The 25,093-nt window shown below is 28.7% G+C and overlaps 1 protein-coding gene across 1 annotated transcript in view; it reads right to left on the reverse strand.

The window, feature by feature from the left end:
• Positions 1-6,043: 6,043 nt before the first annotated feature.
• Positions 6,044-25,093, reverse strand: part of LOC113511664 (uncharacterized) — a 35,265-nt gene continuing 16,215 nt past the window's right edge. Inside the window, exons 3-9 of the mRNA XM_026895340.3 lie at positions 22,420-22,628; positions 18,477-18,612; positions 13,163-13,296; positions 10,076-10,435; positions 8,641-8,764; positions 6,686-6,752; positions 6,044-6,342 (exon numbers count right to left, since the gene is read on the reverse strand). Coding sequence (XP_026751141.1) covers positions 6,330-6,342; positions 6,686-6,752; positions 8,641-8,764; positions 10,076-10,435; positions 13,163-13,296; positions 18,477-18,612; positions 22,420-22,628 — 1,043 coding nt within the window. The 3' untranslated portion in view covers positions 6,044-6,329. The remainder of the gene's footprint in view (positions 6,343-6,685; positions 6,753-8,640; positions 8,765-10,075; positions 10,436-13,162; positions 13,297-18,476; positions 18,613-22,419; positions 22,629-25,093) is intronic.

Consider the following 25,093-nt stretch of genomic DNA (forward strand, 5'->3'; position numbering starts at 1 on the left):
GGTAATTCCACAATCGCTTTGTAAGTACGAGTACTTGAGCTCTCTCTAACATTTTTGTGCCGATACTTACATAGTCCATGTTTATAATAAAATGTGAAATATATATGAGCTATATCTTAAAGTAATTAATGTGTATATAATGTATGGACATCGATTTTACAAGTATCTGTATAGATTCTTAAGGTACATTAAGAATATACATTTTGGAATTCTAACAATAACGTCTCCAAAAGTACATACTTTAGTGAGTTTATTTATTTCATTTTGACTCTATTGCACCAGTTACAAAAATAGGAAATACAGTAATTATGGTAGTGATAAAAAAAAAAGTTTAATATTTTTGTACACGTTAAGTGCATCATTTGTTAAAATATCTGATTTATTTATATTTATTTTCAGATTTCCGTATTAAAATAGTAATATGTATATGTATAACAGTAAGTAAATAACTAGTATAATGTTTTCAACTAGTGAACCCAATAGATGTCATCCTATTCAAATTTTCTTTTTCTTTTTCTTAAAAAAGTATCAAAATCATTTAAGCTAATCACAAATGCTTACTAATGCTTAGCTGATGTATAATTTTTAGTTATATATAAGAAAATACATAAGACAATTAAAGTGTTCTACTATGTCAAAAAATAAAGAAGTAGGTTAAAATGACGAATTTGGCAACTACAAAAAATTTATAACTTATTTTTTCAGCTATTTTAAAAAGGTTTAATGGATTGATATTTACCCTAAGTGATGAGTTGTACCCACGGTCAAACTAGAAACTTTGTTTTCAGTTTGCCCATCCTTACAAAGTTAAATTTAAGGTACCAGATTGAAAATTGACGTACATTGTTTAAACTTTTAAGTTGAAAATTTGGTATTAAACTCCTTTAAAATTAGTTTCTCTAACTAGGTAATTCTTGTTCATTGAAGTAACAATTTTTGCTGCTAATTAATATACTCATATTATACAAGAAGTGAAGTTTTATTCTATTAAATATAACTGGCTTCTTAATATACTAATATAATATACTAATATAATATAATGTACTAATATAATATAATATACTAATATAAGAAAATTGTTAAAAGGAATTCATCAAATTCGCTTGAGAATTGTGGAAGCTTTCTGTCAGTGATTATCATATCTCGCATTACAGTCGGGGAAATTTGTTGTCTAAACTTATAATTTTTTGATTTTTATTGATTTTCAATTTGCAATAAAAATAATGTAGCATTTTAATAATATTAATGGGATATTGCAACCTAAAACAAGGATAACCGTAATAATTTTTATTTTTATTATTCATATCTAATTTTTATGTATATAACAAATAATATAAATAAAACATATATATATGTATATATACATGTTTTATTTATATTCTAGTCATCAATACCTTTCATTTGATACCAGTCATAAAGAACACCCATAGAACCTTTATAAAAACATAATGCACCATCTAGTATCCGCTATATCGAATTTACGATGACATTATATAGGTACCCTATATTTATGTTCGTCCCTGTTTTTCAATCTACGAGTACATCGTTACCTTTTTTTTATTAAATAAATAAACCACATAATATTCTAAATATACCTGTGTATATATGAACTTAACATACCCACCCATTAATTGTCCATTTAATGTAATAAGGTTTACAATAGACTGATATTCAACAGGAAATTTAATTAACAAATTAGGACGAAAAGAACAAAAGATGAGCGAAATAATTGACGTGAGATATATTATGAAGTAGATGAAATTAGATATATACGAATATACTAGGATATTAGAAGCCATTATTGTTGTCTTACCTACTAACCTGACTTAACGGGGGGAAGGGATTGTTAATAATGCGTAGTAGCAGTCACATTATTAACAGTATAGCCTATCAGGTTAACCTCCACGTGGTCCTCCCTGGAAACAATCGTGCTAAATCCCAGGAGTATTTATCACGATAGGCTAACTGACTTGCCTTTTTATCTCACCTATCATCCCTCACTGGTGCCCCGCCAGCGTGGACCGTTAGCGTAGGTGGGTATACAATTCCGTTGCCATCCATTAAAGAAAACCTGACTTAACGAATATGTTGTTAAATATAGACGGTCGAATCCATGGTACAGATATAATATTATACCTACTTAATCTACGGATAAAAATATTATCAATTTGTTTTTAGCGACTTTGAATGAAGAAGGATTGCCGGCATTCCTAAACCGATTTTCCGATTTTTTTTACTCTTGTATTTATCTCATTTTAATTTTGTAACGATGGAAGTACCGTTTTAGGGTTTCATACTTGAAACGGAGCCCTTATGGAATCGCTTTGTCTGACCGTCTGTTTAGACCTTTTACACAGGAGCTCGTGGGAATATAAAGCTGAAATTAATTTGAAAACTCATGTCCACTTAAAACAAAAATTTAACTTCTAAGTCAACGCAATTAAATGATTCGGTCTTTTGTAGCATTTATTTTGACACTTATAAGAGAATTAAATGCTATAAAGTACTTCGTTAACCTAAAATCATGTTTGACAAGATGCAATGTCGTAGCACATATAAATGAAAAAAAAAAAAAACAATTTCCGTAAATTTTTAATTACATCACAAAAATTTTCTTTTGCGATATATTTTGTACGAAATCATCGGTGCAAGAGTTCGATTTTTTTTTACAAAGCAGACCGGTTTTTTTACAAAGCATAAAACTACTTGTTGCAAAGTAAAATCTATATAGATTTTACTTATATGTATATACAAACATGCAATATTTACAATGTGAATATTTACAAACAAGCTTTTGTAGTGAGATACATTTTAGTGAGTTCACGATTTAAGTCGCTTATTTGTGATGCAATATATACTAGTTTTTACACATAATCAAACTGGAATATATTCAGCTTGAGATCATTAGGGATACGACTATGTATAAAGCCAACAGTGACCTTATCACCTCGACTGATCTTAGTCGCTAGAAGAGGTCGAGTGTTGGATATATAGAGCTCACTTTATTCAACTGCAAACGAAGATATTTCGAACTGAAACCTTAGGTGAATTCCTTTTGTTAAAGCTCAGCCGAATATATGGTTTATTTTTAATAATTATAAAATTTAAATAAGTTTGCATATATATATTTGTTAACTACCTTTTCGTGTTTTAATGTCTGTACTAATTGTTACGTTTGGCATAAATGTACTTTAAAAATTGGTAAAGGCATAGATTATTTTTTTCCATAAACGAGAATTCACGAGCACTAACTATATTAAATATGAATACAATTTGTTAAGGCTCAACTTTTTTATAATGTATTTATAATAAATAGGTGAATTATTATTAAACCTTTTTATAAACATGTTCGTTAATGTAAAGAAAATTATATGACATTCTACTTTATAATAATTTAAGATTTATTTCCACAAAAAAACCGACTAAGCAAATAAAACAAAATTTATAACGTACCAGCATCGGAGTAAACCCTTATGAGGGCAAAATAAAACATCAAAACATAAAAAAATACAAGTCAACAAAAACTTCTATTTTAAGTGGAATAAGAAGTAATTAAAAACTTCAATAAGCAAATGAGTTTTTTAAATTTTATAATTAAATTATCAAATTCAATATATATTTAAAAAAATAATTTTATAATTAATTATGAAATAAAAAAAAACAGATCGTATCATATAAAATACTACTAACTATAATAACTTGTGTTATTAGTAGTATCAAAATATTTACAAAAAACGTTTGATAGTGCCGTGATAACAATAAACCTAAACGGTCCCACAACAAGACTAACTACTTACCATCTTATTCATAAAAAATCCTATTATAATGTTTATAGAGCTTTTAGCTAAAACGTGAAATGACATCATTGAACGTTTATAATAGAGCGTTATTCATAAACGTTCTCTACGCAATCTATATAAATACGTTATAATGCTATTATGAATAAAGATTTTTATAAATAGGTACATTATTGTAGAAAACTTATAAATATTCGCATTTTTATATTATAAATGAGGCAATAAATTCATTACGCAACTCTAATTCCATTTTAAATAGGTTTTGAATAACTGTAACGGTAAATATCATATTAGTAACAAAGAATAATCTCACCATACGTTTAAAATATTGATAAACAAATATTTTGCATTTAATTAATTTAAAATATTTGTTAAGCTAAACTAGATGTGATTTTATATTTGTAATAGGACAAAATAAAAAAAGCACGTAATAAATAAAAAAAAAAAAATTTCCTATAGATAGCATTGTCAATAACATAAAATAATAACAATAAAAGGCCGGCAGCACACCTGCAATGCCGCTGGTGTTGTGGGTGATCATGGGCGGCGGTAGTCACTTACCATCAGGTGAGCCGCAAGCTCGTTTGCCCCCTGTGTTGTAAAAAAAAAACTAACATAGGCTGTATTTTATTTTCTTAAAACCGTGTGAAACAGGGACTCGTCGCGTTTCTAAAATGTTGTACATTTACTTTCTTTACTGCGAAGTTTATTTCTTAGAAAAAAAAACACTACCTAGTTTCAATTTGTAATAAGTATATGAAAATATTGCCTTTATCCATAGATAATCCAATGCTATCAATATATCAAAATGTAATATTGAACGTGGGACCACTATTGCACTATATACTCGTAATAATATGCCGGCGTTCTATCATGCAAATAGATTTCATTTTACTGTCAGTGTGCCGCTTACGATGATCTATTGACGGATAAATATATCGACGCTGTTCTATATTATTCATATGATATATGTAATATATCATATGAATATGATACATATATGTAATATAATAACGATATTGTTTAAAAATATCCACAAATAAATAATGTAATAAAACTGTTATTTTCACTAAAATACAACCAGTTTTTAGATTTTAAATTTTAAGTTAAAATAGATAATAATTATAAATTAGAAACAACTCAATATAACCTACTTACAATAAAACGGACTACAAAATAATAGATGTCAACTTTTGGTATCTCATTGGTTATTCTATATATCTTATTTATTATTATATATTGTTATTTTTTTTTTGTACAACACAGGGGGCAAACGAGCATGCAGCTCACCTGATGGTAAGTGACTACCGCCGCCCATGGTCACCCACAACACCTACGGCATTGCAGGTGTGCTGCCGGCCTTTTAAAAAGGAATATGCTCTTTTCTTGAAGGTTATGTTATCGTATCGGTTCGGAAATACTACTGCTGGAAGTTGATTCCAAAGAGTATTGTGTTGTTTGTTAGGCGCTTAATTATGCTTAGGGTATAGAGAAATAACATCCGAGTCCTCAGGAATAGCAACGCATGGGGGTATCATGGGCGAAACAGTATACTTTGTTATGTCCATGATACTGCTCATGTTTATAAGCGACTGTTACCACTTCCCATCAGGTGGGCCGTCAGCTTCTTTGTCATGCTAAGTTGCATAGAAAAAAACTGGATGCGTTTAATACCTAATAATAAATAATGAACATGCGGTTTTGCACACTTAATGTCAAATTTCCCCTTTAGCTTGAAATTTTCTAAAATCCTTTTTTAAATGATGCTTTTGTTATACAATAAAACTATGCACTCATCCTTACTAATATTATAAATGTGAAAATGAGTTTGTTTGTTTGTTACCCTATAGTGTCTTAAGGGCTTCAACGATCAGTGTGAAATTTTCTATACACGTACTATATGATTTAGAGAATGCGATATAGTCTATATTTATAGACTGTTTTTATCTTGGTCTATAAACATATCCCATGCAGTCAAAGTCTCTGGAAAAAGCTAGTAAATATATAAATAAATAGTAAATGAACTCGCAAGATTTCTTAACAAATTAATGAAATTTAATGTGATAAAGAATTTTATTATCGCTTAAATAAACATATAGTATACAATTTACCACGGGAAAATGCCTTATACCCATGGTAAAATACAAAATCACCAAGTTTATGTATTTTCCCTAGAGAGTAGGTTCGTTGCGTCGAACAGCGTCAAGGGTATATCTATTCGTATAGCGGATCTAGTAAATAAAACATTATCTACAAAACAGGGATTACCTTTATTTTACGGTTCTTATGTTGAAGTAACAGTTATGTACGTACATAAAGTTCATCAAGCAAAAACATCACTATTTTTCATAGAAGTTGTAGTCTAATATAAAACTAACTATTTACAAGTATAAAATTCACTACATTCAACTCACATTGCTGATAAAACACCTTTATCTGCGTGTTCTTAAACTTTTCACTAAACTTTTTATGAGTCTAACACGGATTTTAGATAAGAAAATGACATTTTATCATATTTTCTTAGTCTTCTGATCATCGGTTTGACCTGAAATGAAAAGTAAAATCAGGAAAGAATTTACTAAGAAATATTTAATTATGTGGTAGTACTAGAAATTATAATTTATAATTATTAAATATCTAAATTGAAAATGAGATATGCGTGTTCGAATCTTCTTGGATCAAGCTAGGTTGATGTATCCAACTTAGTTATTTTATGTTTCTAAAATGCATTTAAAATTATATTATTGACACATATTATAGGCACATAACTTGTAAACGTAATATTTAACATAGAAATGGGCAAAGGCTCTTTATCTCGGTCAATCGATTTTTTCCTGTCATGCAAACACAATTAAGAGCATAACTATTAATGAAATAATTATACTCACCAATGTCTATAAAATATACAATGGAGCAACGCTAAAGCGCCGACGTGAGTGGCGCTGCGCTGGGGACCTATAACAACAAACAGATATCAGCATTATCCGCCCAGGGTCTACTTTAGAGACTGGTGCCTTAAGCGAAAAGTTTACAACCAAGGTACCTACATGTTTATGATGTTATCCAACCATAACAAGATTTGATACATAAGTACAAGCGAGACAAGACACTAACATCGATATAATTTATGCACTTTTTATATACGTTGCTGAATACTAATCGGTGCCACGTGAAAAGTACAATAGATATCACAAAATATACTGCAAGTTAACCAAAACTGAGACTCAAGATCATTCTTTATGGTGGTCAATGAAGGATGTTTCTATAATTTACTATGATTGGCTGAAATAATAATGATGACTTTCTGAATAATACCGCAATAAATAGAAAACTCTAAAATCACTTTTCATTAAGAGCGTACTTAAATTATTATGAAACAATTATTTTTTTCTCCTCAGAATGGCAAACAAGCTGACAATCAACCTGATAGAAAGTGGTAACCGTCTCCTATAGACATAAGCAGTACCGTGGACATATGTTAATGTTATGCCTCTTCTAGCCTACCCTTCAAACCGAAACACAGATATGAAAACACAACTGCTTGACGGTAGAAACACGAATGGGACAGAGGTGCCCAAGCAAACGACTTTTGTACAAAGTCTCTCTTTAGTGACAAAATAATAGTTAACATAAAAAGATAATAGTTAAATAAAAAAAATATATTTCACATTTATGTAATTTTAAAATAAAATAGAAAAAATAGACATAATAAAATAGAAATAATTATACAATACTACTTTATGGGATAATGATTAAGTAAATGTTATGCAAAAATGAACAACTAAATATCCCTAACGATTTCAGTTTCTCGGCATCAGGACGCAGAATGTTAAAAATATTTATTTCTGACACGTATTCACTACATTACGAGTATGTGACAAGCGTCCCGTGCCACCGGTAACCGGCGTGTCATCGTGCGATAAGTATTGGTTCATGACAGAGGTAAGGCAACATGAAATTTTATACCTAATTGAACCCTCTCTATTGCCTGTGATCCAAACGATATTTTTAGCAATCGTAAGATGTTCGAGTATCACAAACTCACGCAACTACTGTATTGACTTCTAAATAAAACATGCAACTTCATAAAAGAATGGCGAGCATACGTACTTGTATTAGCATAGAAAGTGATATTTTGTTTTTTTTTTCCATGATATTACGTGTAGTCATATATATATATATATATATATATATATATATATATATATATATATATATATATATATATATATATAATATATATATATATATATATATATATATATATATATATATATATATATATATATATATACTTATGGTTCATAACATGTATAAGAAGTTTTAAATAAAGTGTATAATTAGTATGTAAATAAATTGTTTTAGGAATAATTACATTATTTCTAAGTAATATCATGTATCTATTACATAAAAAGCATTGTACATAATTATAATAAAAATGATGAATAAAAAATATTCTTTTGCAACATTAGAGAAATAAGTTTTCGGAATCGAAGATTACTTTTATGTCTCATACAAAATAGGTACAAATTGATATACAATCTTTATATTAATATATATATTATTACTTTTACTATTTACATTCAGTAACTCTAAGATGAAAACAAAATAATTAGCATTTTTCAAGATATTGACAAGATAACTGATAAACAATTTACATTTTTTATTTTATAAAAACATGAGTTAATTCGATAATTGGATGCACTATATGAGAGGCTCGCACATAACTTTGTGTCGACTTTTCACCAATATCTTTTAGAGAAAAATCTTTAGGTTCATAGAGAGGATGATCATAATTTCAATTTCCGCAGTATATGAGTAATTTGAATAATAAATATATTACCTGAGTTTGAGTCCCGGCTGCCCATGACAGGAGCTATCTGTGGTCTCTCCTCATCGAGAAGTAGAACTCCGCTCGCTGACCACACCGTCAGTACCCGTGCCACGCACGTCACATTCAATCGTCCCTATATATATAAATGAATGCATTATAAATAAATACTCAAAAACAAGTATAATAATAATAAATGTATTAAAATATAATTATTATATGAAAGAAATTAGCTGCACATAATTTGACCATGCTGTTGGGTAAATAATAAACTCAAGGAACAATATAAATACTATTAGGTACCAATATTCTGATAAAAACCATAACTATACAAAATAAATTTGTATTTACCTGCTACAAAATTTGAAGTGGGTACCTATGCAAATTTTTCATTTTATGAAACTCAGAGTATACTCAGGCTATATAGCCGATGGCCCACCTGATGAAAAGTGGTAACTGTCGCCCATAGATACTGAACAGCACCATAGACGGCACTGAATATACTGTGATGTTCATATTACCCATCATGCGTTAGTATTCCGTCTATTATTAAGGACTATGATATTTCTACTGCTCATAAATCTATATTTTAATATAGAAGTATGTTGAAAGATAATAATATACCTAAATATTTTTCTCATTACTTTAGTATTTACAATTACATTATTAAAAGTGGTTGATACCAGTATGTAATTACTTAGAATATAATTTAGGTAGAAGTAATTATAATCATCGATATCATGTTGCTCATAAAATATAATAAATATATAAAATTGCGTGTATATAGACGTATGTAATAAACATGAATTTAGATCCCGTAACATAATTTAAAAGCCTGTTTAATTAAGGTTGAGCTAACTGACCTCTTTTATAATACACAAGTACCTAATGTTGCTCGTTTTATAAAACAAATTTATTGTGAACATTTTTAAAATTATTTACATTTACAAACGACTGAAATGATTATGAAATATTTAATATTCATATTTGTAGCATTCATATTATTATCATAGTGTATTTTATACTTTATTATAGACTTGCTAAAATATTTTGGCTGTGTTCGTAGTAAAACTGAGCGATAGAATCTGAAACTACTTAAAATAAATATCTGTTGAAGAACTAAAGTGGCCAATATAGTCCGAGGGATCTGAGAATTAAAATGGGAACAGATCATATAACTTGAGCAGAATTAGTTATTGAGAAGAAAAATTATTCAATAGAGGCAGTAGAGACCTTACAGCCAAGCATACAGTTTCAAATTGTTGCATAATGTATCGATGAATGCAAGTGGCACAGAAATATATTTTGTATCGAAACATTAAAGAGACCAACGCATAATTTGTGAAAATAATCTTCATGATACAAATTCTGTGATTCATTAAAAACCTGTACGAAAATAATAATATATCACAAAAAGAACGATAACATACAAAAAAGTATTACTTACTTTGCGAAAATGTACAGACTGTACTCTTATAACAAGCTGGCTGAACGAGGATGATTTATTAGATTTCTCTTCTTCTGTACTAATGTTCAATTTATTTGCTATTTGCTCGGATCTCGGCGTGATGCGGGTGGCGCTTTCTTCCTTGTTTTTCCGATTACTATAAATGTCGGGAATGCCCACTATGCTTTCGATATTGCCTGGAATGTCTATTACGTTATCGGTCACAGGCTCTTCGAAGCCTGAGATTGCGTCCCACGGACTGAATATAATTCTATTTGCATCTTCCAGCGATGTGTCAGTTATCACAGGTTTTTTCTGCACATACGATATGTCGTGCAATGGGATATCCAGCCCTTTTACCTTTAAACAAACATAATATATAAATTATTTGTGCATGCTATTACCGTTATTCATTTTAATAAGAATTCTTGATTTACCTATCACAAAAATAAATGGCATAGAATTTTAAGTCTACTTTTTGTAGCATATTTTCATTTGGTTCATAAAGTAACTTTAATAAATATATAAAAATACCCCTAAGTATAGATTGTCTACGATGACATGGCACGTCTCTCCAAAGTTCTAAAAATTAAAATGTGAGAGTAAAAATATTTACAATATTTCAACCAAGGAATAAATAATACTTCTCTGGTCAGACCTCCATAGAAGACATTTCCTCCCAAACAGAAACAGAGCACTAAGGGTATGCCATATTAACGTAGAAAATCTATAAGTATTCTTACATAATATTCGTGATATAATAGTACTGCAAATATGACTCTGAACAAATCCAACTGAATCTGATACTTTTTGTTAATAACCGTCATCGCATATAAAAAAACCTGTCGTAACAATCACACAAATATTGTCAGATATAATTGATAAATAATCTAAACATTTTAAAAAAGAAACAAATTTACTGTTATTAAAATACAATAAATTTGTTTCTTTTTTAAAATGCAATTTAGTCCACTTTCATTTTAAGAACATAATACAACAAAAAGGTTTTAGGCTCGCAATAAATTACATGCACATCGCAAATTTAATAATTTTCTCGACCTGTATTTGTAATCGTTTCATATTAATTTAAAATCACAAATAGGATGAGTTTCAAAATTGCAATACCAATAAACATTTCATAGGTTTATTTATATTTAAACTTCAAACAGGCGCAGCCTGGTGACATTATATTTAACAATTAATTTTCTAACATTTAAATCATTGTGCCTTTTTCATCAAATACGACCTAATGCATTTTTTTATACACGACTTAGAATGGCAAACAAGCATACGGCTCACCTAACTAGGAAAGTAATAACCATCACTTATAAGCATGAATAGTAACCTCGAGACCACTGAATATACTGTAAATCCCATGGTACTCCTCAAACATTGCCATTCTCGACGTGTTTCGCCCCCTCTCCCGGTTATTCTATTATAAGGGAAACTTTGAAGCTGCTTCTGACTGAGTATATATAATAAGCACTTATTTAGTACATGCAACTTCTCATAGATACTGTTAAATATTTATCTTTCACTTTACAAAACATATTTATTGTAGAAATACTTTAGACTAGCTGTATCTCGCAACTTCGCCTGAATGAATCAGTAATAAAGGATAACGTATCCTATATCATCATCATTTCAGCCACAATCCGTCTACTGCTGAATATAAACCTCCCCATAGACTGCCATAAAGAACGGCCCTGAGCTACCTGCATCCACTGACTCCCTGAAACGCATTTCAAGTCGTCACTCCATCTAGTGGGGGGTCGTCCTACACTGCGTTTATCCGTACGTGGTCGCCACTCAAGAACCTTTCTTCCCCATCGGTTGTCGATTCTTCAAGCTATATGACCAGCCCATCGCTATTTCAGCTTGCTTATCCTTCGGGCTATGTCGGTTATTTTAGTTCTTTTGCGGATATCCTCATATTCTATATTCTAAGTTAAAATATAACCTACCCGTACACCAAATTTCATTCAAATCCGTTCAGAAGTTTTTTTCTGAAAGACTAATATCCATCCATAAATTTATTCTTACAAACTTTATTATATAGTACTTGTATTTATAATATTATTAGGATAGAACGTATTCTCATTCTATAGTATTTAATTAGGTATTTTTCCTGTTTGTATCATTATTAAATAATCTTAATATATATTTTTAACAAATTTACTTATGTATTACAAAAGTAGATACAATAATGAATCTGCAATAACACAATGACTTCAATTGTATCAATTGTCTATAAAAGATAAAATTTTTCGTAGACATTAAATTGATTTTATTTTATTTTTTAATGCGGAGTCACGTGTCTACATAAGTAAATAATGTATCGTAAGGAGCAAATCTTTATTCTGCAAACAAGAATAGCAACTTCTATTAACATGTTATCAACACAAAAGTAAACACTTCGATGACAAACAAATCATTAAAACCAGTTTAGAGACGGTGACGTAATCAGCTAACATAGCTATAAAAAAAACAAACGAATTTCAAACCTCCTACTTTTAGAAGTCCCTTGAAAATTAATAATCTACGTCTAATATTGATTATGACATGATTGAAGGTGCTTATGATTGATTATTACTTTTGTGGAACAAAATATTAAATTACAATAACCATTATTCACGAAAAAGTTGTCCCATGATTGTAGCCCTAAGTAAACAATTTTTTGATAAACAATCATGGGATTGGCTGGATGAAAATATATAGTGGACTTAGCCTATCCCAGAATTTTCTGAGAATTGATTATACTAATTGTAAATATTTGTACTTTTCCACGAAATGGTGTTATAATATAATAAATTCCTGACCGGTTTCACCATTAAAGTAATACTCAAAGGCTAATTTTACTTTAGTTCTTTCCTATGCAATCAATTAAAGGACGGCTGAAAATTAAGAGGTACGAAATCTGAAAAAATTTTTGGAAGTCGTCTTATGTCCATTTCAAACAAATGTAAGAGTGCAAATGTACCTTTTTATTCAGCCACCCACTCTTCCGGAAAATAATCTTAAAAAGTCAATGTAATGTAATCATGATTAAACAGTTATAAATAAAATAATAGAAAAAGAAAATAATACCTCTTGACCGTTAAGAAGCCAAGTAAGATTAGCAGGCGGGTCGGCAGGTGGAGACGTGCAATTCGCTCGTAACATATCCCCCACGGAGTACCAACTCTTCTGCGCACGCACTCTTGGTTGCGAGTCAGGTAACTCTATAGAACACAATATTTACTTAAATTACTCATAATAGATAAAATAAAAAAAAATGACAAATAGAAATTTATTATTTGACAAAAACACAAAGTTACAATGACAAGATACATTGGGCTCCACACTAGGGAAACCTGTATATTATAACCGGGTATTATTATAAAAAAAAGGATTATAAAATTTATATTGTCATTGTTGATTAGGCAATTATCATCATTCATATCATTTCAAACATCATTATTGTTAAATGGAAACTCTTAATAATGTTATAAATGTGAAAGTGAATTTAGCACTTACGCAATTTCTTACATTTTGACGAATTAATTGAATTATTAATTAAATTGAGTTATCGATCGAATCTAATTACAATGAAATTTGACATCAAATTTGGAAGAAGAATATGAATTATTTTTTATTCTTATCAGTCAATCAACCAATAAATTATTATATAATAAAGTGTTATTGTGATGACAATAAAATTATAACCTTGCCTTCCTGCACTATCGGTATACTCAAATAAAACACTAGTAAGAGATTATAGATGTTAGATCATCGTAACAAATTTATCAAAAATTAATTTCGAGCCTTGCCAGGCAGAACGGTGTGGAGGTTGACCTAACATTTCTTCTATTGTATATAAAGATACTGGACCAGAAAATGCAGAAGTAAAATTTATTGGTTAACTACTTACCGCTATAAGAAAGTGTATTAGTACCAATATTAGAAAATTTTCGTCAATTAGTATTCCAAAAGATCAATATAATCAGTGTTCCATATTTTTAAATATTTATGTTCACTTATTTGTTAAACTGCTCAATAATCCTCTTATAACAAAATTATAAAAAGAAAATTATAAAAAATTACAAACTTTTTATAAAATAAAATTAAGTAATATACAAAGTTTATAAAGATGTTTGTCACTCATTAACACTAATTGAATGAAAATATACAAAAAAATATTCACAAACATGAATATTTATAAACTTAAGGTACCAAGATATTAAATATTTTATTATTCTACAATTACAATTGATATAATGTAAAAATAAAGTTAATCTGTTAATTTTTTACCAATATATGGTTGATTTTTACCGGCAATTTGTCCAGATACTCGTAACTATAAGAATACTAGTAATTATTTACTAAATGTCTACACAATATAAAAAGAAACAGACAGACATGAATGAAAGTTTGTATTAATTAATATACTAAGTTTTAGGTATTAAATAGATAATCTAGATTCTAGTCGTAGCATTGATGAAGGAAAAGTTTGTTATTAACATTCTAATGAAATCGACTTTTACGCCTACCTGTAATACCTAAGTGGCAATGTAATCCTACCCACATGTTTCTAAACAGTTTGATAGGTTTGCTTTATAATATATATATATATATATATATATATATATATATATATATATATATATATATATATATATATATATATATATATATATATATATAAAATCCAGTCAACCATTTTTAATAAAAATACAAACATCTTTACAAACTTTTATATTTTCAATATTATGTTGGGTGTGTATATATATATATATATATATATATATATATATATATATATATATATATATATATATATATATATATATATATATATATATATATACTATGGTATACAAAACTAGGCGAGAATTAACAATTAGATGTGTATTTAAAGTTTCGCTAATTTATAAATTCCGGTGGTAACGAAAAACAATATTTTCAATACCATTGCATTATTGTAAACTTCTTTGTACATACTTTTTTTGTAGCTAAGTTCTAGACTACATACGTAGATATCAATTTTAGATTATAATTCAACCGAACAAGATAGCCTGCAATCATTAATCTCGTTTGAAGAACAGTATCTGAGATCCTTACATTCAGCTTTTACATTCGAAATGAAGCAACAAAACACTGATGGCAATAAATTACATTCGGTCGTGTCTGTATGCGTTTTAGAGCGCGACGGTTGACGGCGACGCGGCGCGGCGTGGCGGAGGCGACGTCAACGTTGCATATTCATCTTTCATACGCGCCCATTCCATTTTGCTCTAGAATTATGTAGGAAACGGTTAAAACACCGAACAGACAAAATGGCGGCCTAAACTAAAACTCGGCGCGCTTTTGTTTGCCAGCAGCGCCCTCTATTACAGCGAAGCGGCAGAACTCTACGCCGAGTAAAGTTTTAAGTGTTTACATTCCTGTTCTGTCGCTTTTTGCCAATTCTACTTAATGGGAACGCGGGGAGTTTTGCAGCACCTCATTTAATTTGGATTTCGTGGTTGTATTTTTAGTGTTTATTTAAAGGTTTCATCAGAAGTCAACAATGACTTTCCTTGTTGTATTCCGAAAACATATACGAAAACTTAAATATAAATGTTTGATTATGGCATTTACCAATATTAATTGTGCTATTTATGAAAAAAGTAAATATTATATATAAAAGATAATTGACTAATTTAAATACATGCATAAAAACATATAGTAATACATGTATATATATATATATATATATATATATATATATATATATATATATATATATATATATATATATATATATATATATATATATATATATATATATATATATATATATATATATATAATATGTATTTATCTTTTGTAGGTATATACACCAGTATCAAATAATCCTGAGGACGAGTTTCGTTGTTTAATCAATTACTGAACAGTTCCATTAACATTTATTTCTACTACATGAATCTAAGTCTGATCACGTAACATTTTCATGTTAAATAGAGTCTTGAAACTAATTATTAGGGTCTAACTTGAAATCAAATAATTGTTTGAGTAGCTTTATAATACATAACTAATGTAAAGTGGAATCCTAAGTTGTCACCTTTTTTCGTAGACGATATCTAATACTAAAATAATCTAATATAGATATTTTCAGGTTTTAAAATACTTTATTAAGGTGAAGAATTTCTGGTCATCGTCACTCTAAGAGTATGGCTGCATTACCTTGCTATATAGCGATTGAAAAGCGTTAACCTATTACTTATACAATTAATATATATGTTTAATAAATGAACAAATAAAGCGAAGAAACAATAATGAAACTTTACGAAATACATTCAACTATCATCAGTAGTTGTATTAACCTATAGATAGTAATATAGTAATATACAATATGTAATTTACCGGTTTATTACAGGCCTAGACTATGACATCACAACAATAGAGAACTCAGCTTAATGTCTACGAAACATGTCCTAACCGACACCTATTCGCGAAGTAGCAACCGCCACAATAACCGTAAATTAACCGAGATAAACCTTAATCAAACATCCCTTGTGTTCGATTCTCGCATTTATTGCCCAACAATAGTTCTGATTTACGATTTACTATTGCAGTCTCGCCATGGGATTGTTCATATTATTTGTAAGTATGATTGTTACAGAACTAAGTTCGCAGTTTAAGCACTAAACAGTAAATCGATAACAGAAACTGTCGACGTAGACAACTTATAAATGCAAATTTAATTTCCTCTTGTGGTAATCAAATGGGAGATGTAATTTAGTTTATCTGGTTCAATACGGATGTCTAACTCAATCGGAAACTTTGGTGATTGGATTTATAACTGACCATTACATAACAAATTGTTTTGGGATGTATACAAGTATTTTGTATATGTCCCAAAACAATTTGTTATGTAATGGTTTGCAGTTTCCGCAAAAGCGTATGTTGTAAAAAATATAAAACACATATTAATATAATTAGAATTACCATTTAATCTAATGAATTTTATTAATTTCTACTGAATTTTAAATTGGAAAACAAGAACTGGGAATTGCTTTTTATTAATTAAATCACGTAACACATTAAATAAATATCATTAAATGCAGAGGAAACAAAGTGCAGATAAGATTCCTATTGTTATTAGATGCATGTATAGGATCTAATACAATATCTAATGCTAATGTACGTGAAAAAAAATTGTTATAAAAACGAACTGAAATAATAGAATTGCTAAATGAAATTGTATTCAAAAACATCACAAACATTGACATTATTAATCATTTTTAAATATTTATTTGCATTTTACAACAAAGTGTGGCTATTCATATTTCCAGTTGGTATCCTAATAAATATTGTAAATGTAACTATGAATTACTAACAATATGACAATACTCATTGTTGGAAAAAAGCAGCAGTCCTCATGGCAGACACTATTCATCTCTAAAAGCTAATTAAAATTAAGAGCATCCATAATTTTATTGCCATACTTGTATCTAAGCTTCGAGCCGAAATACAATTATACTCATACATTAAAGCACAGTTTCTTGGTGACAAAATTACGATCCCTTGGTGGTTCTCTTTGTATTTAAAAGCCCTTGTTATTTTTATCAATCAATCGAGATACATCCTTAAAATACTCGAGCACAAGATAAATCTTGAATACCCTACATAATCCAACGGATTTCGTTTTGTATAAAATTCCATCGTCTTCACGGAATTGCTGCGATTGTAGAACGAACCTTACGATAACTAGGATTATGCTAAGAATCTATTAATTTAAACATCCTTTCTGAACCTATATATAAACTTACATTGAATTTATTTATTCATTATTTCTAACTGCTTGAACGATTGAAATTTGACACATACGTATCAATATATCACAATCACATCTTCGTTACAATAAATATTACATATAAGGTGAAGAAATAGAGAGATACCTAAAATAGACAGATGGATAATATGAGAGACGATTATTATGAGAATAGAGATGAATGAAATAGATTATGATAATAATTTATAAATAATTTCAACGTTGCATGTAAAACAGGTATTTAAAAACTATATTTTTTAATTTTTAAGTATATTGTTTTCATGATAAATGTAAAAATTTTTGGAGGATTAGCTTGAAGAAAACATTATTGTACTGTATAAATTAATGTAACTATGTTAATTCTCTGTAATGTGTACCTATTGAAATAAAATAAAATAAAATAAAAAAATTAATGAAAAATCTACTGCGGATCCATGGATAAATTTTATTTCTTACCAGTGTATTTATATCGAGTTAATCGAAAATTTAAATTGACATAAAATTTTCGATGTCAGCCTGGTTTGAATTCTCGACCAGTTGGAGTAGTACTACTGTATAGATATATAAATATATAATTATCAGTTTTTATTTTACTTATTCACTTACCCACAACCCGCATGTAAGCACTTTTGTAGACGGTGTGAAAGAAAGGCGCATCTGCTGAAACCTCACACCGGTAGCGGCCACTGAGCCCTCGCGTCGCACCGTGCAGCACTACTTGTTGTGCGCCTGATCGAGAAATCTAAACACAATGCAAATATAGGATACAATTATTTCTTTACTTATTTGATAAGACAGATAACACAACATAACACACTCTTTATCATACAAAATTAAATGTAAAATGTCATTACAGAACGTACAAAACGAAACACAGAAGACGATATTATTGCTAAAAGTATTTTTTTTTTTATTGACAACCTGACAAAAAACAATAAGTAGCGAAAGCTTGAACTTAATACGCTCTAAATAAAAAACTCATGTAAGAGAAAAAATATATACATATATATACATATATATATATACATATATATATATATATATATGTATGTATGTATGTATATTTCTGTGATGCAAAACTGAACCAATACATAATGAGATTACAATTTTATAAGAAAGAAAGTGATTTTTTCAGTTGTAAATTATATTAAGAACTATTTACTAGAGTATATTTATGTTTCATTATTGCATTGAAATATAGAATTAATAATAAAACATTACAAAAAAATAATGAATCACTTTTGCACCAAAATAAACAACTGATTCATTGTTATTATACTCGTATATACATATATTCTAGTGTTATATAGTATTAGTACTATCATATCTATTCACATTAATTACTTTTATCATTTTATGAATTTTAAAATAGTATTGGGTTAGTTATTTTTAATTCTATTTACGTTTATTGTTTTATTTTAAATATAGTAATGAAATTGATAAAATTATTGGCTTAATGCTTGTAATTACAATTTTAAAATATACTTTTCATTTTTATTAATGTTTTACTTTAACTTTCACATTTATCTGAACTAGAATTTTTAAAAATTCGTATGTATTATAATATATATATATATATATATATATATATATATATATATATATATAAATTAATGTAACAAATATCTACATAATGTATCGCAAACAACCCTCATATTTAGGACCAGTCTCAACCACAAACAAACGAATAGTGCGTTAGGAGTTCCAAAAGTTTCTTAATGAATAATTTTGACCCTACGGTACTATTGGGATACCAAAATTTAATTGCAACAAAAAGGTATTTAATGTTTAAAAGTTTGAGTACGTGAGTACCACATAAATTTATATTTCATGTAACTATATTTATCTGTTTATTCAGTAATAATAAGCGCCGCACAATCGCACCAATCGCCCAGTTTTCAAACTAGAATATCCTGTGCATTGAAGAACAAGGCGACAAATATTTGGAGGAACATCCCAGAAGAACTTAATCATTTGAGAATTTTTGGTATATGATGTAATGAAAAAAATAACCTTATGTAATAAAAACATTTACTCCGGTGATTCGAACCGCCGATGAAACTCCAAATGCATAAAGGAAAATTACCAATCTGAATTATGATGGCTCTTTGGCATCGTTTCAAAATTATATCGATTAGATTATGAACTTGTCGAAATTAAAACGAGTATATTTTTTTTCATTTCTGGCTTTTCAAGACAATTTATTAATATATCGATACCTATGTTACGCAATTACTTTAACAATATCGATATTGATTAATCGTACAAACTTTTTTTTGTATTAGCCTAAAATCCCGTCACTTATTTCTGCAGGTATATAAAACTTTTTTACGAAACATGTTTTAACAAAAAGATAAGCCATAATATATATATATATATAATACATCTTAGTTGCTGCTTTAAATTAGTCGCAACTACTCGTAAGGTTGATGTGAAATTTGATTCTAATTTTAAACTCTCAAAATACTGCATCTCTATTCTAAAAATTTAATGAAACCCGAAACTAGTTACATGTATTATACCAAATTATACCTATTCCTTAAGGTAGAATACTTTAGAAAACAATGACACAATACTGATCTTAGCTTATTCAGAGAAGTAAATTTCTTAAATTAATTAATCTGAACGACAATCAAACTCAGGGTCTCAAATACGTAAGGCAACGTACTTGATACTGTATCATGAAAGTGCATATCAAGTATATTATTTTAATTTAACAGTGTTGTACTAAAATTTATTTCAGTAACATAACATTAGATGTTTAATTGGTAAGTGGTTATTATATATGCATCTACTTAAATATCTATGTTAATTACAGTATATATAGAATATTTTATGAGGTCATTCATCTTCTACATTTTTTATTGACGGAGACACGATTAGGCTCTAGAGTAATGATTGATTGAATTCGTCTGCAAAAGTGATTCGTGCATTAAATAAGCGACATTGCTTATTTAATAAAATGTTTTTTATACAGTAAATTCATTAATATTAGACATTAAATATACTCGATACCCTTTGAGAAATATTCAAAAATATATTTCTACAACCAATTTCTCATTGATTACAGGTGGTAGTCGCTGGAATGTGTTCATGCGTAATTTATACGTGAGCCACAGCATAATCCCATTACAAGACGGCTTGTGCACTTTACCGTACGCAGCTGGTAGCGAGTTAAATTGAGCTAAAAGCTTCGATCCATCTTGCGAAAGTCGGTCCACTTTGCGAAACCTCCAAACTAAATCATGCTCGTCCCGCGCTTCGAGACGTCTGACCCGATTTTTAAGGGCCCGCTGCGTTCTCAGTACTTATTCCAAAGCGCTTTGACTTACTCTTCGGTGAAAAGTTTGACTATTCGTTATCCTCTGATAGGGATTTTAATGTATTATTCTAGCGCAATGTTACAGCTCAGTAGTGGCGAGGTGCCAACAGCTAAAGGATTAACGTGCTCGCCGCTAGTCGAGATTCTTAAGTGATTTTTTACAGAGCACACTACGAAGCAGTTTAACGAACTAGCAAGATATCGCAGAGCAATTGACCCATATATAATCACAGTTATGAAGTTGTTTATCGTAGCGACGTACCTAAGTGAGCAATTTGCTTAAGAAATATACGTATACTTTTTCTTTTTATTTCTCTTTTTCACAAGTACCTAAGAAATGCATAATAAAGATATTTGGATAAGTTCATCGACGTTAAAGCTAAAGACGACGATTCCAGTTGTCCTATATCCTATTTATATAATATAATCTATAAAAAATTAACGAGATATTTAAAAAATGTTTAAATAGTTAATTGTCAAAAGTTGTTACAGTTGTCGAAAGTAAATCATATTCCTTATATTATGATCTTTAATTTTATTTCAACCATTTTTTCTTAACTGAGATGTGTCCAAAATATTTTCATTTCACTATTTGACATTTATGTATTTAAATTCAACATTAAATTCCAGCTTTTAATTTTTGCATTTATCAATTTATTTACAAAAAATATTAGCTGCGCAAATAAACATACTTAATAACTTTTTTTTATTCGAATTTGAAGCCAAAACGGTGATCCTACGTCGAACATTTTGGTTCGTAATTACGTTTCTTAGAAATTTACAAAGTAAAAAATAAATAAGTAAATGTAATAAGCAATAGCGAGTTTTTACTTTTCTTCTTATTTACTTATTACTTTCTCATTATTTAGGCTTAGAAAATAAACAATTTTAAATAAATAATAGATGTCGGAAATAAAGCAATAAGAGTAGATGACATTTATAAAAAAAATATATTTATATATTTATGCGATGTAAATTCTGTAAATATTCCTAATTTTGTAGTTTGTCGATATAAAACCTATACTAACACTCAAATAAAGTAGTGATTATTTGCTCATGTCCTTTAGTATTTTAACTAACATGGAGTGTTAGAAAAGAAAATTGGATACGCTGGAAGTTATCTGGTAACAATACCTTTATCTCGAATAATATATAAAAGTTAAAGATTTTTTAAGAATGGACACTTCTAGAATGAATATTTAATTTTCGAATAAAAAAAATACTCACATCGACACTGATGCCAGTTTGAGAGAAAACCCGTGTGTTAGGCAGCTCCTTAGGCACGAAGCGGAAGAACTCTTGCGCGCCGTGGTACCATTTGACCGTGTACAGGGTTTCTCCAGCATCTAGTGACCACCGACATCCGAGGGTCGCGCTGGAACCTATGCCGACCGCTTCTGGTACGCTTAGTTGTATATCACGTAGTCCAAGCACACCTGAGTTAAAAAAAAGTTGTTTAAATATCGTCATTACAAGGCATTACGAAACATATAAATATATATGCCCATGTCACTTCGAACACAAAAACCGTTTTTACGGAATCTATGTAACTACTTTACTGAATTTGAATATGGCCCTCTTAATACATAGTTAGAATTTTTATTATTTTTTAAGAACAGTGTCGATTCCTAAACAACGTAGTGTAAACAATTTTTACTTCTCTGTATTCTTACCATATAAGAGTTAAAATTTTATAAAGTGATGTATTTGATTCGTTATAATATAAATAGTTGATAAATATACGATATATTAAACATGTTAGACTTACAGATAGTATTTATTACTTTGGATATTACAGTAGTTGCCTTGTTATAAACAATTTCAATTCTCAACTGAATAGCTGTTGGCGGTAGGGACGATTACATTTCAAAATTCTTGACAGACGTTTAACGTAATAGTTTATCAATAAATGGCATAGAAAACTACGATATATGTATTATACATAAACTACAATACAGTATCGAAATGAACAATCCTAGTAACCTATTATATATTAAATTAAAATGTTGAATGTTTTTAGACATTTTTAGATATTTGTTATTGAATCACATTTACAGATTTAAAATGATATTTGATTTGATTTAACGACGTTTAAATGATATTTTTTCTCATACATACAAGCAATACCGCGGATTATGACTAGTTAAGTATACCTTACTATATTTTAACAACCCATGAAATTTTCATAGCTGAGCAAATGTCTCACTCCACAATAGAAAAATAGATACCTCTCCATGATAATTAACATAAAAATTATAAGAGTGTAATAATGAAGTGCTTACAAGTAGGCTGTATAATTTCATTTCGTAGTGGTATTAATCTCGTGCTGTTTTAGTTTTTCAAGAATTTGTAAGTATAATTTGATGGAGTCTAACAAAGTACATATATGAAGACATTTATTTTGCATACCGAATGCCGAGACTGATATTACACATTTATACAATTTAAATCAAAATTGAATATTTATATGAAGTCACGGGTAAAATAACTTATATAGTTAGATATATAGAAACGAGAAAGATGTTTAGTATATACCTATATCAGATTGGTATAACATAATACGTTACATATTTTTTATTATCTAAATAATTAATTGATGCTTATTATTTATATATGAAGACTCCTTACATCGTGCTATGATAGTAACAATCAAGTATAAAACCCATTGTTTTTGTATAAATAAGCAAGATAACTATTTAAATTATTTGTAAGATTTTATTTCGCAAAAAAATTCAATCATGAAAAAATTAATACTGCACCAATAGTACGAAGGCTTACTGGTTGTAAAATAATAAACAATAATGGATTAAAGTTGAGAAATAATCACATAACAAAAAAATAACAATCAAATATGCAATGGTTTATCTTTTATAAGTTACTAAAAAATATGTATATATTTTTCTATATGTATTTTTCTATTTACCTAAGTAGATACTTACTTTAGTTACCAGTATATAATAGCACTTACTCTAAACGTCTTCCAAATTAATACGTTTCAGATTGACGAAAGTGATTGATTACATTTAATTACCTACATTTCATTAAATTATGGCGAAATTCTGTCAATATAGATGAGCACTAATGCATGACTTCCAGAAAACAATTCGTTTTACTGTTGGAAAAAAAGAACATAGAAAACTTCGACACTTAACCCGTCCTTATGTCCTTAGTATGACAGACTCAGGAATGAGAGTCTTATTTTAAGAACACTTACACAATGAAGCATTATATAAAAACTATAGCAAGTTCAAGTTCAAAATTGAAAAAAATATAATAATAATTTACTTTTATGGTTAAAAAGTACATAAAATCTTTAGAACTTCTTTCTTATCTTTTGGTGTATGTAATATATTATAAAATAGATAAGTATACCCAAAAATAAAAATGAACAGTTGCATTTAATAAAACATTATCTTAATAAGTTAATTATTTTATCGGTATTAAACTAAAATTTTATCTGTCGTATTCTACAGGTAATTTTTAAGTTACATGATACATCTTTTATAGTGTATTTTAGAAGACCAGATGTAGAGAAATACATTTTAGAACATAACTATGAACATAGCAGTAAATAATAAAAATTTAGTATCCCTTACATACTTTACAAGATATTGTTCTATATTGTATGGCCTCTATTATGAATCGAAAGCGAAGATTCTAATAACATCTCATCAGTATATGTCATCTCAGGGAAAATTCGATTTAACGAGATAAATGCGAATTCATGACTAAACAGTATTGAAGGAAGTTCGGCCAGTTCCAAGTACATTATTGTTATTATGGCATTTAGTTATGACATAACTACTATTCTCAACTATTAGTAATCAAGGATACTATTTAGAAAGATCAATGTTATTACAAATAAATATAGTTAATAAGAATTCCTTTAAAACCATTATCA

The sequence above is a fragment of the Galleria mellonella genome, unplaced genomic scaffold, assembly GCF_026898425.1.
Source record: "Galleria mellonella isolate WM207_F2 unplaced genomic scaffold, CSIRO_AGI_GalMel_v1 utg213, whole genome shotgun sequence".
NCBI lineage: Eukaryota > Metazoa > Arthropoda > Insecta > Lepidoptera > Pyralidae > Galleria > Galleria mellonella.